General features: G+C 34.3%; 1 protein-coding gene across 6 annotated transcripts in view; it reads right to left on the bottom strand.

Moving 5' to 3' along the window:
- Positions 1–24,112, bottom strand: part of LOC126964921 (uncharacterized) — a 648,802-nt gene that overhangs the window by 398,300 nt on the left and 226,390 nt on the right. For all 6 annotated transcript variants that reach the window (XR_007729448.1, XM_050808242.1, XM_050808243.1 and 3 more), the window contains 2 exons: positions 20,788–21,328; positions 1,975–2,087 (listed from right to left, as the gene is read on the bottom strand). Coding sequence is in view for 5 of the 6 variants with exons in the window: in XM_050808242.1 (XP_050664199.1) it covers positions 1,975–2,087; positions 20,788–21,309 (635 nt within the window). In the remaining variant the exon portion in view is untranslated. The remainder of the gene's footprint in view (positions 1–1,974; positions 2,088–20,787; positions 21,329–24,112) is intronic.

Genomic DNA, 24,112 nt, shown 5'->3' with positions numbered 1-24,112 from the left:
AATCAACTTTCACAAGCCATTGCGTTCGTGTGTCGTCGGTTTTAAGACCTATTAAACACCCACTGTGAACACCCTAATAAGGTTCATTCACTTTCAACCCTTACTCATCAAGTTCAAGTAAATAACGTTTTATTTTAAAACAAATTCATTTAAATTAATAGTTTACAGGAACATAGTTTTCAACAACAATAGTTAGAATTCTTAGATTAAGGATTGGTCTCCGCTGTACTCCATCTAGATACCACACTACGTAAGAACAGTAGCTTTTTTATTACGGCAACTATTAGATGCTTGTGTGGCATCTTGACAGTTGACACTCAATGGCATCCTTCAAATTATATCACTTCGTGTTATTTTACATTGAAATAAATAAAATACAAAATACTTACTGATGATAATATGTGCTACCTACCAGTGTCTTTCTTATTTCATGCAGTATTATTTTTAAAAAGTTTTACTACGCGTTTTAGTTTCAATTATTTGCAAAGTTTAACAGAACATGTGGCACGTGAACGTTACACATGTTCGAGACTGACTTGACTGACTTGGGCGTAGAAGCCGCACTTTGCGGCCACGCTTGCGGTATGTAGTTGGAACGCAGCGGAGACCAATCCTTAATCTAACTAATAATAAATAAATAATAGAATAAAATAATACCGCAAGAAACAAAAAGACAAATTGCTTCGCACTTTATAAATTTCTATGTAAAACTAGCTGACCCGACCGACGTTGTTCTGTATATAATAAATAAAATAATGTTTTTATATGAATTTGTCAATAATATATCACAACATCAAAAATTACTTCGTAAAATATGCACCCTGTTGTCGTAATGAAATTGTTTCACAGCAGAACTGTCAAACCGTGCGTCAATAAATTCTCTCATAGAAATTATGTGTGGACACATCAAAGGAAAAACAAATTTGTTGTTTTTATTTAGTTTAGCAGTATTTTTCTATTTATAAACATAAACGATTTTCTTAATGACACCATGGACTGGGAATAAAGCGAACACCCTCAGGCTCTTTAATTATCAAAGTTTATTGTACGATATTACATTGTAATCCATATTTTATATTAAAAAAAAGCCCGCTGAGTTTCTTGCGCCCATTCTTCTCAGGTCTGAGGCAGTCTCTTTTGAATGGGTGGTAGATTTTGACGTGCAATAAGTGATTTTAAATCCTATTTTGAATAAAAATATTTGAATTTGAATATATATATCATTCTATTACAATATACTACCACTTTGGAAAGCTGAGCCTGATGATGTGGAGTAGTAAGAAACTCGACGTCACTCATCTTCCTTTAGAATTATTTTTGATGTAAGTTCAAACACTACCACCGCTTTGGAAAGGAATGGTGTTCTGATAGAGAAGAAACGGAACAAGAGACTCTCCCAGGATTCTTTTTTGCACTCTTTTGAATAATTATGCAATTTATACAAAAGTTATTGCTATAAAATAACCATGACCTAGGCTGTCCTATCGATTTTATGAAATTGTTATGTTTTTTTTAAATTACCCTCACTTCTAGGATTAATACAAAAATTAAACTCAAAACAAAATTTTATGAACGATGCGGGACTCGAACCCACGACCTCTCGCGTTCCGTGCGAGTGCTCTGCCAACTGAACCAACCGTTCGAGTGACGTATCGTCATAAAATCTTGTATGCTTTGTTCAACTCGTAGGTTGTGGCTTCATCTACAGGATCTACTTTACAGTTGATAACCTGCTCAACCCCAACATTTGCATATTAGTAAATTGACTTGAGATATCACTCTAAATCTAAACAATTTGTTATATTTTTAAAGTGATAACCCTCACTTCGAGGATCAATTAAGATCGAAACAAAATTTTATGAACGATGCGGGACTCGAACCCTCGACATCTCGCGTTCCGTGCGAGCGCTCTGCCAACTGTCTATACTCTATATAGACCAAATAATATTGTATATTGTTATATTCACAACTTACTTCCAAACAAGTATGGCTCCTATGAATATCCCGATGACCAGCACTATGGAGCAGAGAGCTATCACTGCTGACGTCTGCAGAGAGGGTCCACTGTGGTTGTATGCATCTATCTTCTGTAAAAAAAGAAGAGATATAGTTGTACATTGTGGTATGAGATAGAAGTAGGGGAGGAAAAATTGGTGGCTTTTACATTAGCAACACATTCTGTCAACTGTGTTGAGTGACCAGAGCAGTTCGATGTGATTGCGTAGTGGGTATCGCATTTCGCTACACCTTAGATCAGTTTGTAATGTGCTAACACTCAGATGAAGCATATGAAGATGGAGCCTAACTGTAAGCAGTAATAATAATGTTTTTTTTTATGAAAACAAGGGACAAGACGAGCAGGACTTTCAACTGATGGTAATTGATACGCCCTCCCATTACAATGCAGTGCCGCCCAGGATTATTGAAAAACCCAAAAATTCTGAGTGGCACATCACCTTAAGACATAAGATGTTAAGTCTCATTTGCCCAGTAATTTCACTAGCTACGACGCCCTTCAGACCGAAACACAGTAATGCTTATACATTACTGCTTCACAGCAGAAATAGGCGCAGTTGTATGACCCGTAATCTTTTTTTTTATGAAATTAAGGGACGAGACGAGCAAGGCGTTCAACTGATGGTAATTGATACGCCGTGGCCATTACAATGCAGTTCCGCTCAGGATTATTGAAAAACCCAAAAATTCTGAAAGGCACTACAACTGCGCTCGTCACCTTGAGACATAAGGTGTAAAGTCTCATTTGCCCTGTAATTTCACTAGCTTCCCTTCATACCAAAACACAATAATGCTTACACATTATTGCTTCATGGCAGGAATAGGCGCAGTTGTGCTACCCATAATCTAGCCGGCATCCTGTGCAAAGGTGCCTCCCACTTCATGATTATTATTATTATATTATAGAAAATCGTAGCACTTTCAAAGAATCTTAGAAACATGTTATTCCACATGTTAGTAAGTTTCCGTTATAGAACGAGACATTTCAGCAGCACGATTGCAATTTACTCGGCGGTGGCAAGTTCTATACAGCTCGGTGACATTGTATGAAAAGACTGATGAAAATATAAAAAAAAGAAGTGTTCGAGGAGCGGGGAAAATAGTACTCCTTAATACTTATATATCGCCTCCTTTCACTGTTTGTGAAACTAGGATATATTTTTGAATAAACATAACATATATGTATTATGAATCTTGATGGATTTTTTATTTATTCCTTGTGAATTCTCTCAAAATCACTGAAAAAAAATGTATTCTTTTCATATTACCGTTAATATAATGATATGCGTACGTCATTATGCAGGGCAATCATAATGAAACCCAGTCTGCATTATAATTTTAAATACTTTACAGTTGAGTTGCCCATTCATCATCCCCACGATTTGGATGTCCTTCGGTCCTGCAGTCCTCTACAGTGCGGTTTTCAAGGAGCTTTCTTCAACGTACTACAAAGCTGTGGAATGAGGTTCCGTGTGCGGTGTTTCTGAGACGATACGACATGGGTACCTTCAATAAAAGCGCGTACAACGTCCTTAAAGGCTGGCAAGGCTCATGTGATTCCTCTGGTGTTGCAAGATAATGCAGTTTATACTTTTGCAGCTATCGTCGTTTTCACTTGTTTGTATTAGCTTTGTAAAATTGTTCCAAATAAATGTTTTGAGGTGATTACTTAACACCACTTAACGCTCGTTTGTCCTTCTTTTCCATAAAAAAAGACACCACTAATTTCCTTATATATATAAAGATATTTTACTCGTCAATTCCATTAATTAACGTTTTATTGTATTATACTATCAGCAGGTAAGTAGTGATTAAGTATTTAATTGGAATGGAATGAATTGGAAGTAAATTCAACTTAATAGCTTCCTACTTATTTTAAAGTCAGTAATCAATTCGTTCTTAATCCTTCACGATATTTTTTTTGAAACAAGTCGATAGGAGATGAATTTATAAATATAGAATCCTGTTTATTAACTTTGCGTAATTACAATTTTATTATATTCGACACTCTACAATTTTTATAATTAAGTTTCATGTAAGCGGGAATGCGAAAATGAAAAGCATTTTTATTACTAAAGCGAACTAACTATATTTCGCCTTTGGTTTTGCGGATTATTTTTATCATTTATACTTTATAGAAATTTGAATGAACACTTAATAAAAATATACAAATACAAACATACAAAAAATAGCAAATCATTTTTCATACATTGTAATTGTAATGAGTTTGTAAGACGGTGAAAATGTAAATCTTGATTTATAAGAGTGGAAATTAGTTTCTTGCTACTTCTTCTCATTAGCTCAACCAACCTTTACGAAGTAGCGATAAATTCAACAAGAATTTTTTTTGGCATTCATGAGTGTTATTTCCGTGACACAAAACTGGTCACTAACTTGGCGAATGTTTGAATAATTAGAAAACAAGATATTAAAATATTTTTTTGCAAAAAATATAACTAAGTGGTATTCAAATGCTATGAGATTTCTTGACAGTTAATTCCGCTAAGATTTGTCTATAACAAGTCATCCTCAGGAGATGTTGGCTCACTGAATTATGGAACGAAACAGAATTGAATAGCCTGAATTAGCACTCAAGAAAACTGGTAACATTTGGACGATTATGGATTTCCGCTAAAAAACTCCTAATATTTTTTTTAATATTAGTAGCTAAACTAACGTGAAATAGAGGCTTTCCCGCTGTATTATGTCTGTGGGCTGTCCAGAGGCATAGCCATAGACTACTCCAGAACGGTATCACAATAAGCAGTTCTGGAGAATCCATCTCTGGAAGTCCAAAATCAGGACCTGCTCCTCTGATGCTCAAGGCCATGCCAGAGTACTGAAAGTGGGCAAAACTTTGCTGACTCCAGCAAGAGGATCAGACCACCTTCCTTTGCCGTCCTTCTGTAATACCAGCGCCCATTTTCAAGTGAACGACGGTCATGCCACACTTGATCTTTTTTACCGAGACACAGATATTTTCTCGGGCTGATGCATCTTACTTTACCTATACAGGATATTATAAAGAGCACAGTTTTTGTATCGTCACGGGATAAAATTCTTCTAAGCGCCTCAGTATCTTTAAAGGAGAAAACCTCTCCATTCTTTATCTACGCCGAGACTGCGACGACCATCTGCGAATGTAATAACAGAATGTCAGAGATTCGCCGGCTCTTTAAGCACATTCATATGGCTCCATGTTTTCATGTTTGAGCAGATCCCCACAGCAGAGATCGCGATTATTGGTGATTTCAAAACCCACCGCGCCGAATGGTTCATCTAACATTTACCGATCACACGGGAGGGTATGTTCACAACTTCACTTTTGAATAATGTTCTGACTCCTCTGTCTCTGTTCCGCTTTCAATTCAGTCAACTAGATTTCTTCTACTTCTTCATAAGCACATTGAACTGTTTGTGTATGTCCATAAAAATCTATAATCACATCCCAAAAATAATGAGAGAGGTATCGTCAAATAGGAATTTCTCATCTAAATTGAAAATATACCTTAGTAAAAAATGCTTATATTCATTAGACTATATACTATATAATACTGCTACTAATCTTTTGTCAAATTTATATTATTGTAACTAATGATTTTTTTTGTATTGTAAGAAATGTATTTTATAAAATTTGCACGTCATAAATGTGGCAATGTACTCAATAATATTTATGTAACATCAATCTAACATGTTTATGCAAATAAAAACTTTGACTTTGAGGAATTTGCTGGAAACTGCGAAAATATAGTAGTATACGAGGAACGAACACAAACTTGTTATGCCTACTACTTGGTTAAGTCGAGTTAGTAAGTCTATTATTGGGCGATGTATATGCTTTTACAACATGATTCCAAAAAATATACAAATCAAATGTGTTACGAAATGTAAAAGAATAATATATCATAAATGATTTTCTTAATGATACCACAGACTGGGAGTTAAGCGAACACCATCAGGCTCAATAATTATAAATGTTTATTGTACGATATTACATGCTACTTAATATTTTTGCATAAAAAAGCGGCTGAGTTAGGCCTACGACACACTATTTTGAATTGTTGATAGTTTTAGACGTTACATAAGAGATATTGAATCTAATTTGACTAAAATATTTGAAAAACTTCTTCAACATCTATCAGTCTCCTTAGCTGATTAGCACAACAAATTCCAATCCAAACTGAATTTGGAGCAACAATATTTACATATTTTCCAATTCTGTCCCGGATTTAACGTCAGTCAAACTTTATAAATCGTTTAACAAAACAATTTCACAACACTACGATTAAAAATCACACGTCAATCAAATAACGCCATCTAATAAAGCAATTTTGTACACAAAAGAACCCCCAAATAACAAACTATATTACACGGTACATTTATTGCTAGCTTCCCCTTGCGTGTGGATAATATCAAAAGAAATTAATAAAAACAGAGAGAACTTACTATCCTTATTGCATTGTGGCGTGCAGGGTTGATATCACTACAGCATTGCGTAAAAGTAGTGTTATTTATGTATAAAGCTGTATTTTTCCTTTATAATGAGAAACAGGTAAACAAGCAAGGCTTAATGCCGCTAAAGATGCTTGAAATATCAAACAATAAAAAAATCTTAAAAATCACTAGGTAGCCAAAACATGCGAAGTACACAAAACACAAACAGTGCTTGGATGTTACTAAGCAGTAAAAAATAACGCTTTAGTTGTATATAAACATTTAACACACCTTAAGACTCATCTATCACAAAACTAGGCATTGCTTGAATCACATATATTTACTGCGATTCTTACCCGATACCGTTACTTTATAGATCATGCGTTACTTTATGTATCATGGGTTACTTCATAGAACGTGGGTTACTTTAAAGATCATGTACTACTTCAAAAAGATCATGGTTTACTTCAAAGATCACGGTTTACTTCAAAGATCATGTATTACTTCAAAGATCATGTGATATTTCGAAGATCATGGGATTGTTCATCAAGGGTTGTTACTAGATTTTATGCTATTATTATGCTAAGCACGTAAGATATATTTGATAATTTGTAACAGCTTTGGACAGAATAACCATGTTTGATGTAAATAAAACAATAATTAGGGGTTGTTAAAGATCAATATTTTTGTAAAACATTGTAATTTTAAAATGTAGATAGCGCTAGCAATAACGCCATCGATTCACGAATAAAATTGTGACATTACTTACGACTGTTTCCTCAAAAATCAATTGAAGATTAGCTGAATTGTATTCCCTAAATCTAGATAATATCTTCTGTCTTTCAGATGTACTAAGACCATATTATAAGATTGAGATAGTTATAATCAAGTAAAATGTAAGAAAATACCAAAACTCTCGCAACATGTTAAGTATATAATAATATGTGTTTAATTAAGAAATATATTGTAATTAAGTTGAGAGTACGCTGTGTTTCGCGTTCTCGTGAAATGTATAATGAATTTTCTTTATTTATATTATCATTAGAAGCACCCGCAATAATACGAAATAATTAATTCAAATAAGAACAGTGAAATAAAAATACATACAACTACTTTCACCTGGTTTTCTTTGATATAATCTTAAGAGAGGTTTTACCATTCAGTTTATTACATTTTAGTAATCAAAATCTGTCAGTTCAATTTAAAATTCTGTAGACAAAGTCTCTAAACAGTCTTAAAGTCTATATAAAAATATAATATTGTTGTTTATTGTATTAGTAATGTGATTTTTTTAACTTATAATTTATTTTCTTGTTTTTCAGTTTCAAATAACATCAAATATGGGTACTCATAATTAAAATTCGATTTCTACTTTCAACTCTATAATGATATGAAAATATATATAAAATATTGTATTTTGGGTTGGTGAAATTTCGATGGAATATTCCATTACAAACTTGTTCTTGTTGTAGGCTTATTTACTATTTAAATATATCAAAATTAACGAAATTACTAATTAATCTCTGGTACTACTGGTCCGATTTGAATGATTCTTTCAGTGTTGGGTAGTCCATTTATCGAGGAAGGCTATAGGCTATGTTTTTTTTTTTCAAAATTAGGGATCCGTAATAAAATTGCTATTTTGTAACACAAGGTGTAAAATCGAAAACCTATTTTTGCGTGCGCTGCAATAACTATTGACAATAGAACAAAATGATGTACAGGCTATAATATTTGATTACTTATAAAACTATCGCGTGAATTATACTTTATATGGCAAAACAACGTTTGCCGGGTCAACTAGTATAAACATACAACGAAAAAAATTAAAAATTAATTAGATTAAAATTACTATTAAAACATAGTTTTGTCATGTCAAAACTCCAAAATCTTATACAATGTGAACAATTCAGACTTTTAAAAGAAGTTATGATTTTAACTTATAGGTACTATTTACTTCTTATTTTTTTTCTCAGCGCCAAAAAATATGACCAAAACTAAAAAATAACAATTTGTTGCTTTTTGTAGCTTTAAATTAGTGTGATGATTATGGGGTTAAGTAGACCTAAAATGTATCAGATTGAATGAATTTAAGAAACAGGATTTATGAATAATTAAACTGACTTTAAGGAAGAAATTTAGGAACAATAATTATAAATATTATAAGCCACTATTACAAAACAAAACCTAGATATGATCCAATAAATCTATCACAATTTCTTCAAAAAATTGATATAATATATTTCTTCCTTTTAGGGTTGAGACGATGGGTTCTTGAGGAACATCAGCGCAATAGATGAACGAGATTTATAGGTGTAACAATGAATTGGCACGTAGCCCTACCACAGAAAATTTGGACTATTATAAATATATAATGTTGCCAACTTCTTGATCACCTTACCTGAACACTGGGAATTTGAATGTTTTTTTTCTTAGAATTACGTAATTGATTTATTAGTACTACACGGGCACATAATTTCTGGACCTCGCTGGAACGTGAAGCCCCCTTCAGTTCCCCTTTTACCCCCTCGCACACTTCCTGTTGCGTCAGTACGGGTTGCAGTTTAATTACCGTTAGCTAGTCCTGTAGTTTCTGTGTCGCTATAAAAGTACTCCCAGAAAAGCATATACTTTTATTGCTTAACACAGACTCTTTCATCGATTTTTCATCATTTTAATTATAATTATTAGCATCACAACACAGTATTCTGAAAAACAAATCGTTGTTAATTTATTTATAATAATATCCTAGTGATAATTGTTTTGCACACCGTAACGAAGCGACAATGTGACGTCATCGACGTCAGGTCTAGAGATAATGTAATGATTATAAATATAACTGGAATAAAGTTGTAAAACAGTTTTTATTTTATGGAATAGGAGGACAAACGAGCGTACGGGTCACCTGGTGTTAAATGATCACCGCCGCCCACATTCTCTTGCAACACCAGAGGAATCACAAGAGCGTTGCCGGAAAGGAACGTGTACGCGCTTTTTTTGAAGGTACCCATGTCGTACCGTCCCGGAAACACCGCACAAGGAAGCTCATTCCACAGCTTTGTAGTACGAGGGAGAAAGCTCCTTGAAAACCGCACTGTGGAGGACCGCCACACATCCAGATGGTGGGGATACCAATTAGAAAAACTAATCGTAACTAAAGGTTCCTAAAAGAAAATTAATAGAACGTCCATGCGCCCAAATCGGAGATCAAATAGATACGGACATCGATGACGGATGTCGGTTCGGTTGCCGGGAGTTGGGATTTGACAAATGGTCCTTTTTCTTCAGTCCTGAGAGGTCTTGTTTGATGCTATCTCGGTTTTTATGAGAGCCTTATACAGCGTCCGCTTCGGGAATTCGGGATATCAGTTGAGATCGAAAACATCGGCATTTTGAATGAAGCTTGATGTATTCTGCATATAAATCATTGGTTATATTATTTATCACCGTTGTTTTAGAAAGTATCTTTGTTTGTTGTTTATTTTATAGTACAATTTCTTTTTTATTGCTTAATAGGATGTTGGGAAGTGAGTGTTTATCGGAAAACTATAATTTTGTTACGGATATTATTATAAGTTTTATTGTTACAAGTTTTTAAACTCCCATGCAATTGCAATTGTCTCACCGCTGGCGAAAAATAGACTATTAACTAACTATTCTTGAAAATGAAGAACGAAATTAATTAAATTAAAACCTGATAATTTCATTTGTAAAGTAGATTTTATAGTATTTTTAAATTTGACAAATATTGTATTATTTTATAAATATTTCCAGCAATTTATTTTCTCTTTATTATGTTATGAATTGTTTAGAGTTTTTTTTTCGCGATATATTGCACGACAAATCACTGTTCATCTCCTAAAGGTAAAAGGCGGATTTCACTATTTAACTTTTTATTTTCTCCTTTTAAATATCCGATATCAGAAAAAATAGACATGTAACAAAAATGTAACCACTGAAACAGTTTAACAAGAGCCTCAATACATACGAGTAGGGGAAAACTCATATTTCCCGAGTGATATTCCTACGTTCTACTTATAATTAAAACACTTCCAATTCAAAAGCACCATGTTTGACGTAAAATGTAATTAATTCGGTACACAGTTTACTTCCAAGCGTCGGTCACGCCCATAGATAACGATCACCCAATTGTCAAATTTCCCCCAACTCTTACTTAATTGTTTATAATAAAGAAACGCATTTCAACCCCACGACAAACATGTTCCGTACATAATGATAAATACTGGCTCGCTCATTATTAGGGTTCAGCTAATACAGGGGACTCGATTCCAATATAAATTTGTGTATTTTATTTGTTTGTTGAATGTGTTATGCCATGTTTGTTTTAAACTGCTTATGTTTTCACCTTTTAAAGAATTTGTAAGGTCTTTTTGCGTAGGGATGTGGATTTTCTGTACATCATCTACATAATGTATGACAGGGAGTATACAGAGCTTTTTGGGTTTATACCAGCAGCAGAATTTTAAGACCGGACATTACTTTAAAATGGGAAATTGTACTTATACGTTGCACCATATTATCGTCTGGTTTTCCACAAGCACGCGTTCTCCAAGGCACTTCTTGTCTCGCACAGCTACTTCGTGGAATCAATTACCGCCTACAGTTTTCCCGAATCGATACAACTTTGGGACCTTCATGCATAGAGTAATTCAGATGTCTATGGACTTTTTACTCGCCACTGACTTACTCCTTGACAGTTGCTTCTCAATATATGCTTGGTAATGTAATGTATGTTCATAGGCACATTGAATTGCGTGAAGTAATTAAGTGAATTTGCTAGAAACTGTCATAGCCATAATGTTAACACCAGCAACAGACAAAAACTTATAATGCCTACTACTCGGCTAAGTCGAGTTAGTCTTTTGTGGGGCGATGTATATGCTTTTACAAAAAGATCCCAGAAAATGTTCAAAACAAAAGTATTACGTTATTCAACGGAATTGTTGTAAAACGTTTATGTGGTAAAAGTTACCATAACATAAATGACTTTCTAAATGATACCACAGATTGGGAATGGAGCGACCGCCAGACTATTAAATAATAAGTTTAATTTTACAATATTACTTTGTAAACATACTTTTTTTTGATGAAAAAAAAGCCCGCCCGTTGCGCCCATTCTTCTCCGGTCTGAGGCATGAAGAAGAAGAAGTGATATAAAATATGTACATATTAGGATGACAGCTTGCTTTTTTATACGTAAGATAAGCAGTTCAATACGACCGTTTTATAAAAACTTTGCACACGCATTTAAGTTATCTTTAATAAAAATCATACTTTTGGTATTATTTTAATATAATTTTTTCGATGTTGCTAATGAAAGTTTTAACTATAGAAATAAAAATAAGATGGAAGTCGAGTTAAAAATATCGCCACACAGGTGACTTTGGATCACCATTGAGTAATTAGTGATTTAGTACATCTAAATGCGGAAGTTGTTATCTGTTAATAAAGATACCAATCAAAATATTACATTTCATCGGTTAGAGTTTGTTTAACTAAATTCTCGAAAGGTCTTGGTCTCTGAATATTAGCACTTATTACAGTTTTTTTTTTATAGGAAAGGAGGACAAACGAGCGTACGGGTCACCTGGTGGTAAGTGATCACCGCCGCCCACATTATCGTGCAACACCAGAGGAATCAGAGTAGCGTTACCAGCCTTGAATGAAGGTGTATGCGCTTTTTTTTAAGGTACCCATGTCATATCGTCCCGGAAACATCGGACAAGGAAGCTCATTCCACAGCTTTGTAGTATTTGGAAAAAAGCTCCTTGAAAAATGCACTGTGGTGTCCACAAGCACCGCCATACATCCAGTAGTTGGGTCTGATAACCTAATTAGTGGCGTGTCGTGCGAAGCTGGAATTCGACGGCAGGAATCAGGTGAGACAGCTCTTCGGGAACACTCCCCGTGATAAATGCGGTAGAAGACACACAATGATGCGTTATATTTCTATTACCTTATCATTTAGCTTTTATGATTTTTAATACTCCTTAGTAAGTTTATGTTTCCATACGCTTCAAATACAAATGAATTAATGTATTGATCAAGATAAGACGATCAAAGTTAAAGCTTATTAATATACGGAACCATTTGGGAAATAAAGTTCTTACTTAGCCACTCTATGTTATTAAGAGGAGTGCCCTTTTATTGGCGGTTCGCTATTATAAATATTATTGAGTTATGTGTTTTGTTAGAGTTGATATTATCATCCCAGCTGGCTTATATCATACACATATTAAATACCATCTGCTTATTAACATGAGCGCGGATATGCAAATTGAGATAATAGAGAGAAACTTTTTAAGAAATTAATTAGTTGTTTGGTGCTATTAAAGGTCCCTACTAATATATCAAACGCGAATGTGACGTATTTATTTGTTTATTTATTTCAATACTCAATTTTAAACACAAGTCGTAAGGGGTACAGAAAAGAACAGGGTTCTTATGTAGGGTAGGTTATTTCTATGTTTATTAGGGTTTTTATCTTGAAATGTTTAAGAGTTCCCCAGGGAGAATGATGGCGCAAGAAATCTATGGAAGGGAGGAGAATCAATAAATTTGGGATCATATTTGGAATCCAAGATGGCCGACCCGCAATATAGGAGTTCAACAATATGGGTATCGTTTTCTAGATTGGCAGAGTATTAATTTGGGATTTTGTTTGTAAAGCAAGTTACTACCACGTGCATTTATAACTTCAACAATATAGATATCACTTCCAAAATTATTTGGATAATAGACGAATTTAGATTTATGATATCCAAGATATGGGCACCGCGCATGATTTCAACAATATGGATCGTTTCAATAGTTTTCGGTGTAGTGTAGAACGAAATTGGGATTTTAATTATACTAGAGTGTAGAATAATGGTGGAATTTGGAGCTTAAGACATTGGGACCAAAACAAAGTTTCTTCGGAACACTTCCCGTGCTGAATGCGGCAGGAGAACCACAATGACACTACGAAACACCAAGTGACCTACACACTTATTCATCACTCCCTCACACACCTATGAAAATCATACACAACACACATGTTACTAACTTCACAATCACTATATATATATCTCTAACACTCACCCACACACTTCATCCAAAACACATATAATAATAATAATAATAATAATGTGTACATTTAAAATCACTTGTTCAGTACTATTTTTTAATTTCTTGCTATCAATTAGCGTACTCTGTTTTTTATTTAGATCTTTGTGCATGGAACATCATTCCTTATTGTTGGGGTTGTAAGGGCGTTGTTAGCTGCGCTGCATTTTATACTTTTGCAGCTATCATCGTTTTTCCTTGTTTGTATTAGCTTTGTTACATTGTTCCATTTTTTTTATTTATCATTATTATTAATTATTCAGGCTGATACTGGTTTGCACCAGACCAGAGAATAATGTCATACTCTAAACGGAGGCACACCTGTGTCGTACGGCGTCAAAATATGTGGCGACTTGAGTTACTATCTCGATTTATGATATAGATGACCGAAATATATTCCGCTCGAAATTTCAAAAGTCAGTACCGTGGCAAGGCATTTAGAGAAGTATTGTCGAGGAGCGGTGATATTCCACCAGACGATCCATGCGCTTATTTTTTTCTAATCATATAAATTAGTTATAGAAACGAGGCATTTAAGCTGATTTAAAAGGACTCTAAGTAACCAGTTACACTTTACTTAAACTGTTACAAATGGCAATTTGTTACCATTAACATTCATACATACTTGCCCTTTAAATAACACAAACGACAGCTACTGTTTATAATCAGCCCGAGGCGTAATGACGTCGATTTGTCAATGGGCCCCCTTCTTAATTAATAAAAAGTTCCACAAAAAGAATTGAATAAGGTTTTAATTAATCTTGGCCGTATTCTCAGAAAAGTTCCTCATAAATTATTATTATCTTAGCCCCCGAACTTTGGGCCTGTGGCTATCTGGTTTAAGAACGATGCATAATTAATTCCTTTTTCTCGTGAGTTAATCACTGCATTCGGATTTTCTTGCCAACTTTACTAAGAACTAATAGCGAATTATTCTCACAAAGATACGTATTTAACGACCTTTATGTCTCTATGGCGATTGGCGACCACGTACCGGAAGACACAGTGTTGGTAGGCCCCCACAAGATGAACCGATGATCTGGTCAAGATCGCCGGAATACGTTGGATGAGGGCAGCACAGGACCGATCGTCGTGGAAATCTTTGGAGGAGGCCTTTGTCCAGCAGTGGATGTCTTCTGGCTCATGATGAAGTCTCTAAAGTGACAAAATGAGCAAAATATGGAGCTACAGAAACATCACAAAAGCCACAGAGTCCACGTTCTTGCAAAAGCTTCAGTATGAGCCTAGTCTTTGTGCATCTAACTCATATTTTTGTATACTGCCGAAACGTGGACATTGCAAGAGGTTGAAAAGCAAAAGATAGACGTTCTGGAAATGTGGTGCTGGATATGGATGCTTTATGTATCGTGGACCAATTTTCGAAACGTTTCAAACACCGTCTATCTGCCATAGTTCAGTTCCACACACTGGCCTTCTTTGGACAAGTTTGGAGGAGAGACAGCTAGTCGCTATAGAACGCCATGTCATGCAGGGCAAAAGTGCAGTGGGAGGCTCCTTTGCACAGGATGCCGGCTAGATTATGGGTACCACAACGGCGCCTATTTCTACCGTGAAGCAGTAATGTATAAGCTAATGCTTAACAGAAACACAGTAATCTGTGTTTCGGTCTGAAGGGCGCCTAGTGAAATTACTGGGCAATGGGACTTAACATCTTATGTCTCAAGGTGACGAGCGCAGTTGTAGTGCCGCTCAGAATTTTTCGGGTTTTTCAATAATCCTGAGCGGCACTGCATTGTAATGGGCAGGGCGTATCAATTATCATCAGCTGGACGTCCTGCCCGTCTCGGCCCTTATTTTCATTAAAAAAAAAGTGGCATTTGACCGCCCGGTAGGTCAAGTATACGATGGACTGATGGACTCTAACAGAGGGACATATAAAGAATATGTTATGTTTGTGTGAAGTGAGGGTTATCATTTTAAAACCATGACATATTGTTTAGATTTACAAGAGCGACATCTCAAGTCAATTTCCTAATATGCAAATATTGGGGTTGAGCAGGTTATCAACTGTAAAGTAGATCCTACAGATGAAGCCACAACCTGAGAGTTGAACAAAGCAAACAGAATTTTGTAGCGTTGCGGTACTCGAACGGTTAGCTCAGTTGGTTAGAGCACCGGCACGGAACGCCGGAGGTCGTGGGTCCGAGTCCCGCATCGTTCATAAAATTTTGTTTTTCAAATTTTATTTGTGTAGAGACATATGGCAAAACATGTGAGGTGCATTACATCTGCGCATTTTAAACTTAACAATAAACAAAAAAAACTCAATAACTTGTTGACAACCACGACCGCAAGAGCACATCATTGACCGAGAAGAAGATGTCTCCTAAATATCCAAGTGGGACTTTATGTGTTACTTTACTATTGTACGCAAAGTAGGAATATTTAACAAATAAATTACGATAAGAAGAGTGCAACTTAATACCGTTCACCAATGCAGCATGGGTCATAATTGCTATATCGAGCAAATTATTATGACGGGTACTCACGACATATATTTTATATATTTGATGCCGATATTTCGATCCAATTGCATGAGTCGTGGTCACGGCGGAACTGCGCTGGCGGCGAGAAACACTTGACACATTGACACTTGACACTAATAGTACATCAATCTGTCCAATTGGCGCCTAGTTCGTTTTGGTCTTTGATTCCCTAATTCACGACACACATTACTGACGACGTCCGTACTTCCGGATCTATTTATTGCATTCGTACTGCAGAGTGGTACCACGGGATTCCATGTTTGCGCTAGCCTAAAACCATGCTCCCCATTAAAATTGTTAGGATGCTTTTTAATTTCTATAGCTTCTGTAACAAGCCGTGGGATGTATTGGGGTTCAGCAGAAATCACTAGTGGGTTGTGCAGCTCGATCCGATGGTTGGTACCGGCTTTTAGCAAGTGTTCAGCTATTGCAGATTTCTTAAGATGTACTCCTTAACGCGTTGAGAGATAGCTCGTTTTGTCTGTCCGATATCAGAGCTTCCGCAGCTGCAGTCAACTTTATAGACTAAATCGAGCAAATACCGTTAATGTATACACAAATATTTGTGTTTAAAAACTTAACAAATTCTATACTAAAACCTCCCTCAAGAACCATGCTATTCATTGGTGAAAACAACATGAAGATCGGTGCAGTATTTTTTGAGTTTATCGCAAAGAGACACACGCGGTGGAAGTCTTTGTTTTATAATGTGTAGTGATTATGACAGCTTCAGTAAATAAAATAAAATGAAAATAGATATATAATCTAAAGTCTAAACCTATTTGAATGTTGATTATTTCAGAACCCCCCAAGAAACTGTTGTACTTTATCCGAATCGTTTTAGTTGTCTACCCTCAAGTTCTCTACAACAATATCCCATCTGTTCCAGTCTAGAGCAGTATTAACTGGTTACATAAACATTTTTTTTACTTCAGTAGTCAAACAAAAATCATTCTATTCAATAAATTACTGATGGTGTATTCAAATCAACTCCCGACATTACGATCAGACAACAATATCATAAGATATGTGCATATATCATAGAATCGCTGAATCATTTTGGACAATTAGACAAGCAAATATAAACAAAGTTGATACATATTAGATATTAATATATTCGTAGACAACATGGGCGTTTGGTAACGAGACCATTTGACGATTTTGACGAGTCGAAGGGTCTGCCTATCGAGCGAAGAGTTTGATCTCTGCTAAGAAAAAAGAGGCCAAGCGCGGGTCGGACTCGCCCATGAAGGGTTCCGTAGCAGCAAGTTACATAATATATAACATTGAAAGTAAAGGTACCATTTTAGTATTGCTTGATTATTCTCGAGCTTTTGACACCTTAAATTTAACTCTATTACTATCAAAATTAGCCTACTATGGACTCAGTGAAACTAATATACAATGGTTTCATAGTTACCTCAGTCATAGAACTCAGAAAGTTGTTACTACAGAAGAAGATGGTAAAGTTCGCTATTCAGAGTGTAGTAACATGAAAAGAGGAGTTCCACAGGGTTCTATATTAGGCCCTCTTTTATTTATTTTGTAAAGTGCGGACATATTGCAAAATATAAAGCACTGTAAGTATCAAATGTATGCAGATGACATTCAACTATATTTATCTTTCAATCCTCACGACATAATTGATGCAATCAATTTAATTAATTCAGATTTAAACGAAATTTACAAATGGTCAGAGAAAAACTAATTAATTCTCAACCCAGCTAAAACAAAATATATGATTTTCGGTACGCAAAATAATAATGAAATTGAAGATGTGCAAGTATGAAGCAAGAAATTTAGGACTGATAATGGATGAAGGTGTACGATTCGAAAAATATATAAACTTGACAATTTCAAATTGTTTTTATCGTCTTAAGGTGTCATATAAATTAAGATAATACCGTAATTTAGAAACACGCATACTTCTGTGTGATGCTCTCGTCCTTTCTAAATTTAATTATATGGACACCGTTTATGGCCCACGACTACTTAGTAAAACTAAAAATGCATACAGCGAGTGCAGAATGCGTGCGAATAATAAACTCAATTGGATTCGAAATTCAAAAAATCTTAAACGATATTGCTGTGTATGTTTCTATTTAATTTTGATTAATGTTTGTTTGTGTAGCGTAAAATAAAAAATTTAATAATAGTAGGAAGTAGGCTTGGATTGCATTTGAAGTTAACTACTATAACTACTATAACATTACTATCTAGTGAGGCCTATACTCACCCATTGATGTCTGATATAAAAATAAACCAGGTTACAGATTAACTAATTAAAACCCTAAAGTTAATAACCATAATATGATTAGTTTGTGTACAATGTGTTACTCCTAACCCTTTTTATAGCTGAACAAAATCCCTCATAAACTTTATCGTGTAAAACCTTAATAAGCCCAACTTTATCAGTGAAATCTTTAACAAATTTTTTTATAACGATTTTTATGGGCATGTATTTATCACGTGTCTTCGCCTCGACCACCCAGATATTCTGCGAAGTGTGAGTCAACGCGTTATTGGAACTACTAACGAGGTGGCCGAATGACTTTATTAGAATTTAATGTCTTAATCAATATTTTACGCTACTTAATGGTTTGAACTAAGCGCGCTTGGGTGTGAATCAACCTTCCTGGAAAGAGCCTTCGGAATGATGTGATTACTGGGCTGAAACTGCGTTATTTATTAACACGAGCAAAAAAGTAAATGCATTTCTAACATATTGAACATACGGATAAAAAAGGAAATGCATTTCAAACATGTTAAAAAACTTAAAACATTTCTAACGTGGTTTTATTTAGTATGCCGAAAAAATATATGAAAATCAATTATAAAATGTTCTTCATGTGCTTGTTTTGCCAATGAATCTTTGGACGGGAAGATACTAGACAATAAAATTTTGTACGTAGATACTGTTGAAATATTAGTTAAACACTTCAAATATTTTTTAAAACTATTTTTTCAATTTGTCATCTGATTTCATTCTGAAATGTTAAAAATTTGTTCATTATTATCCTCTTCGGTATTGTATATTTATTTACCACTCTGTTGAGTGAAATTCCCCTTCTAAGGTGTAGTAAGGGCAGTAGCTTAGCCTCTGCAATCTACATCCTTGTAGGAATCGATAATAAGCTCCGTTCAATGAACAATGTAGGTACTATTGTTAAATATATATATTATCAACAACGGATCCTCGCAACCAAAACCAAAATGGCAACAAGTCATAACACAAGTAAGAATCGTCTATAATTTACTATAAAATATAGTATAACAAGCAATGATTTGTAGACAACAAAATCTTTGTAACTAAAGGCTAAAATAGACAAAATACAACGATGACTAACGTTTACCGTAAAAATGTGAATTTACCACGGAATTACGGTTATTAGATACGAAGTTAGTAAAGCCGAGGTAATGAAGTAAGCAAATAGAAACTCGGTATCAATGTTAGCATTACATACACTTACGAAATCCAGCAATAAACCGTTACAGAGTATCATATAAACAAGAGTTTCTATGGTACCATCATAAAACAGTACCGGGCGAGCGTATATTTCAGAGAAGTTTTTGTTCATAAATTTTGTTTGCGTAAAATGTTTCTCTGCGTTATAGTTTTGAGTAATAAATAATCGCAGTATATCTCTCACAATATATAATCATATTTATGTGAATATAAGTTACGTTTTGTCTTGGGTGTCGTGGCAAACAAAACGGATAAGTTCAATGAAAAGTACCCACAAAATTTGCTATATTTCTTGGCATTACTCTTGATTCAATAATACAACGTCGACTCATTGAAAGATTGGCTAATAGACTGAGTTTAGCAGCATATGCTGGTAAAAAGATCAGACGATTAACAGAATCGTCTAGTTTAGTTTATTTTCACAGTATTATGCCTATGCTATTATTGTGGGGCAATGCAACAGATATTAATACTTGAATAATCTAAATAGCAGAAGAGGGCGTTTGAATTTCAGTAAAGTCTGTTGGGTCAGTTAGTAAATAAAAAATTTAGCAGGAAATCCCTTAAAAAGCAAAAGAACTTTTATACCAGAAATAATAGACAGAAAACTTTATCGGATTATAACCAAAATGAACGCTAGTGAGAATGAAGCCTTATATCATGCACGAGCAAACTATTATAAAATAGACACGACTTTCTTTCGGTCGTAAAAAAAGATGTCGCGATAAGACATTGTTACCACTCCTTCATTAGTACCTACCCGCATATGTTAAATATTTACACACAGATAACAATATTCATTACCATTTTTAGAACAAAACGTGAAACGCTGTAGATAACGAACCAAATGATTCATCAAGCAAACAATAGGGATAAAAGGACGCCTTTGAAATTTCCATCACTAAACGCGTTATCTGATGGAGAAATAAAAACAAACATTCCTTTATCTTGATTGATAACTTTGTTGTAGAAGACCACTGCCAGCAGTCATAACAAAAATTTCGGAAAATTAGCCCTCGTTTCGTAAGTTTGTATTAATTCATTGACTTCTTAAATTTGATTGCAACGCTACTGGTTTTTCTAAAACATTGTTTTGTAGAAATTAAAAATTTGTTAAATGTGAATATACATTAAAAACTGAAGTTAATTTGTTAGCATTGTTATGAATTGTCTGCTTAAAAAAGATCATCGGAGATGCTATGGGAATTGTCTGCTTAAAATATCTAATATTATACTTACTGGTACCATATCGCAGGTTTCCAAGTCTGGTATTGGATCATCCCCACAATAGTATTCAGACTGGAGAAACGGCGGTCTCGGTGGTGGTGGTAGAAGAAACTCAGGAGGTGGTCCAAGACAATCACACTCCGTCAAGTCCGTGGGTTCCAAGTCCCACATGTCGAATTTATCTAACTTAACACTATTCACAACCTCACTGTATTCACTAACACTCAAACTATTTCGTTTGACACGTTTCACTACATCTGGAGTCCTTTGCTTTATCACTTCTGTTATGTAAAGTTCATCATCAACATCACTCCACACATTACGTCTGACTTCATCATCATTGAAGTCTTCATTATCTTCATTCGCTACCTGATCATTGATTGTCTTACTCGAATCTGACCTAAGATCATTTTCATCATTCTTCTCTACGTAAAAATACTTAAGTTTATTTTTAGCATTCTTCCATACATTTTGTACAGTCCAAGAAGCGTGCTGTGACGCTTTATTTGGACCACTTTTGTATCTTTCGGCCATACGCAGATTTCTTCGCTATCTGTAACAATAATAATATATTTTCATTAATATAATGCATGTGCAAAGAACAAACATCTTGTTTTCTAACAATATTGATTTATCTTCAAAATGTGATAAATAACCATAAATTTCAGTATGTGTTAAAGACTAGGCACTGCTCATTTTCTTTTGACCCATAATTTGGAGATGAAGATACAATATATCCAGAGAGAGTAGCAAAGCAAAATAATGAAGCTGCTTTGATAAATGCTATGCTATTTTAACATCCTACAGAGTGTTAATTCTAAGTATTATTAATAATTGTTCTCTAAAATCATTACACAGTTAAACCAATATTTCATTTCAATCGCTAAACATATAAACCTTATCTCACACTAACTGTAATGTTTCGTCCAACTACTTATTATTTAATAAGAGTAACACCTCATTTCATATAACAAAAGAAGCCGCAATTAGAGACTACTACATTTGAAGGCACAATGGCAGCGATACCATCTGATATCACGAGTTACTTTAATTTATTTTTTATCACATCAATTTGAGCGGATGGTTTTCTAGCTGTTGCCTTAAATCATGATAATGTCAGACATACCTGTAGATTGAAGTTTTTTATCCCACTCCGAATTTAACGGTGTCTTCAATTTGATTGACAGAAATGTTTAGATTATAAAAGAATGATTCGATGCTTATATTTGAAATTGAACCATTAGTTAGATTGTTTGATTGTGAAAGGTTAAAAGTTTTGAATGGCAAATCATTTGGATATGTTAATGTTTTTATAACCGTTTGTGTTATAGTCGGTACCATATCATATTAAAATAAAGGTGTTATGAGTGTCAGCTAAGATACTAATACAAATGTTGTTCATATCATTTTCTCTGATTACAGTTATGTTTGAAGTTGTTGGAAATACTATCAACTATCCAATGATTGATGGAACACCTACCATAATATTAAAAATCTCTGACCCAAAACGTGAGCTTAAAATTATTGAGTATTTGATCTATGGCTTGATTAGCTTATGTTTATAAAAATAATGTTATTTTTATTTATTTGTCTCACTCGTGTAAGGCATTTAGTATTTGACGTTTGAGTAATTTTGTTACATCACTTTGCATATATTGTACTTAATTTAAAATATGATTTGTAAATTTATTTGACAATAAGAACTTGTAATATTCTGTTTTTAAAAGAGCTACATTAGAGTTCTTGCTAGTTCTTCTCTAAGGAAATCTGGCTTCTGAATAAGCTATATGAAAAAATTACATATTTGATTTGATTTAATCTAAACTGAAAATATTTATTTGAAAAGACTTAAACACAGATGCCTGACTTTGTGAAATTTCGTTACCTTTGATACTAGACAGTCTAAACAATTTAGCCTAGAGTACATTGTAAATATGAAACGAGCAAAGAGGTTTATAAAGAGAAAGTATTCGTAGGGCCAAAGGTTGAAAGGGGTGACCCCGTCAAAGATGACACTCAAACAGCTCAAAGAGAGAGAGACGTATAAAATTTTAATATGATGCTCAATTAAAAGAATTTAAATGAATGCTCTTTTATTTTATTCTCCTTTTGTTTATAATATGAATATCTTTAAACAGAAACAGATGAAAAACATTTTGAGTTGAATATTTTGAGAGAACCGATTGAGTAGTTGTAGAGTGAAAGCTAAAAAACAAACAAACCTATTCCATTGATATATTAATGTGTTTCAAAAAGCGATTATAATTTATAATACACAAGCAACAATTTTCGAAGTGAAAATAACGTCTAAAAGCGCACTGGGCAACTTTATTTTATGGATATTGAATGAAACTAAGCAGTCACGCTATGCTATTTAACGCCGCTGGTTCAGAAACTCGGCTCAAGTCGACTGAGAGTCTCCCTATGCGAGAATAGTTTTATTTCGAATTATTATCCTCGTCTCGACGAAGTTTTTACTTACATTTGCATTTCCAATATAAGTAAATTATAATAACATAACTACAAGTGGAAAATAAAAGAACAGGAGGATTGTGTTTGGGGGAAACCTATTTTTGTTGTGAGATATGTAAATACTTAATACTTGTAAATTTAAATATTTTTCTAAGTCACGCTCGCTTACAGATCTTAGCAGTATAAGTGTCTTAATTTCAGAACAAAATATTATGTTAATTGCAGTCTAACGGAACTCTCTAAGAAAAAGGCATTTATTTTCTCAAAATTGATTCCTTTAGAATTCTTTTTGATGTCATTTCTTATAATACTAGATACTACTACTGCTTCGGAAACAAATGGCGCTCTGAGAGAGAAGAAGCGGCGCAAGAAACTCTCCCAGCATTCTTTTTTTGCGCTCTTTTCAAAATTTTCAAAATATACAATATTGTACAGTCATTTCTATCGCTATAAAATAATCACAATCTAGTCCCAGGCTGCCCGATCATTTACATATTCATCAGTGGAGTAATAGGATTTACGACAGAGCCATTTTTTTATAAAACATTTAAATTTATTTATAGATAATGCCTGAACAGTGGCTGGGACTTTATTGTAGAAGTGTATACATTAATTACCCTTAAAGCTATTATGTATCTTATGAAGCCTACTAGAATTAGTTACAAGCAATCCCTTATTTCTAGTGTTATAAAAAAAAAGCGTTTCACTCGATTGTATGAAACGGGCAGTTATTGATAGATTGGCAGATTATAATCTTATTGACAACGGATACAGCTGAAATCCACTACGTTTTAAGCTACTGTTAGCTTTCAAACTTAGCCAGATTATACTTCGTCGCCAATCGCCATACTGTAATTACCTACTA

The sequence above is a fragment of the Leptidea sinapis genome, chromosome 6 (genome assembly GCF_905404315.1).
Source record: "Leptidea sinapis chromosome 6, ilLepSina1.1, whole genome shotgun sequence".
Lineage (NCBI taxonomy): Eukaryota > Metazoa > Arthropoda > Insecta > Lepidoptera > Pieridae > Leptidea > Leptidea sinapis.
Note: the sequence above shows the minus strand (reverse complement) of the source record. Positions and strands in the feature narration are given on the sequence as shown.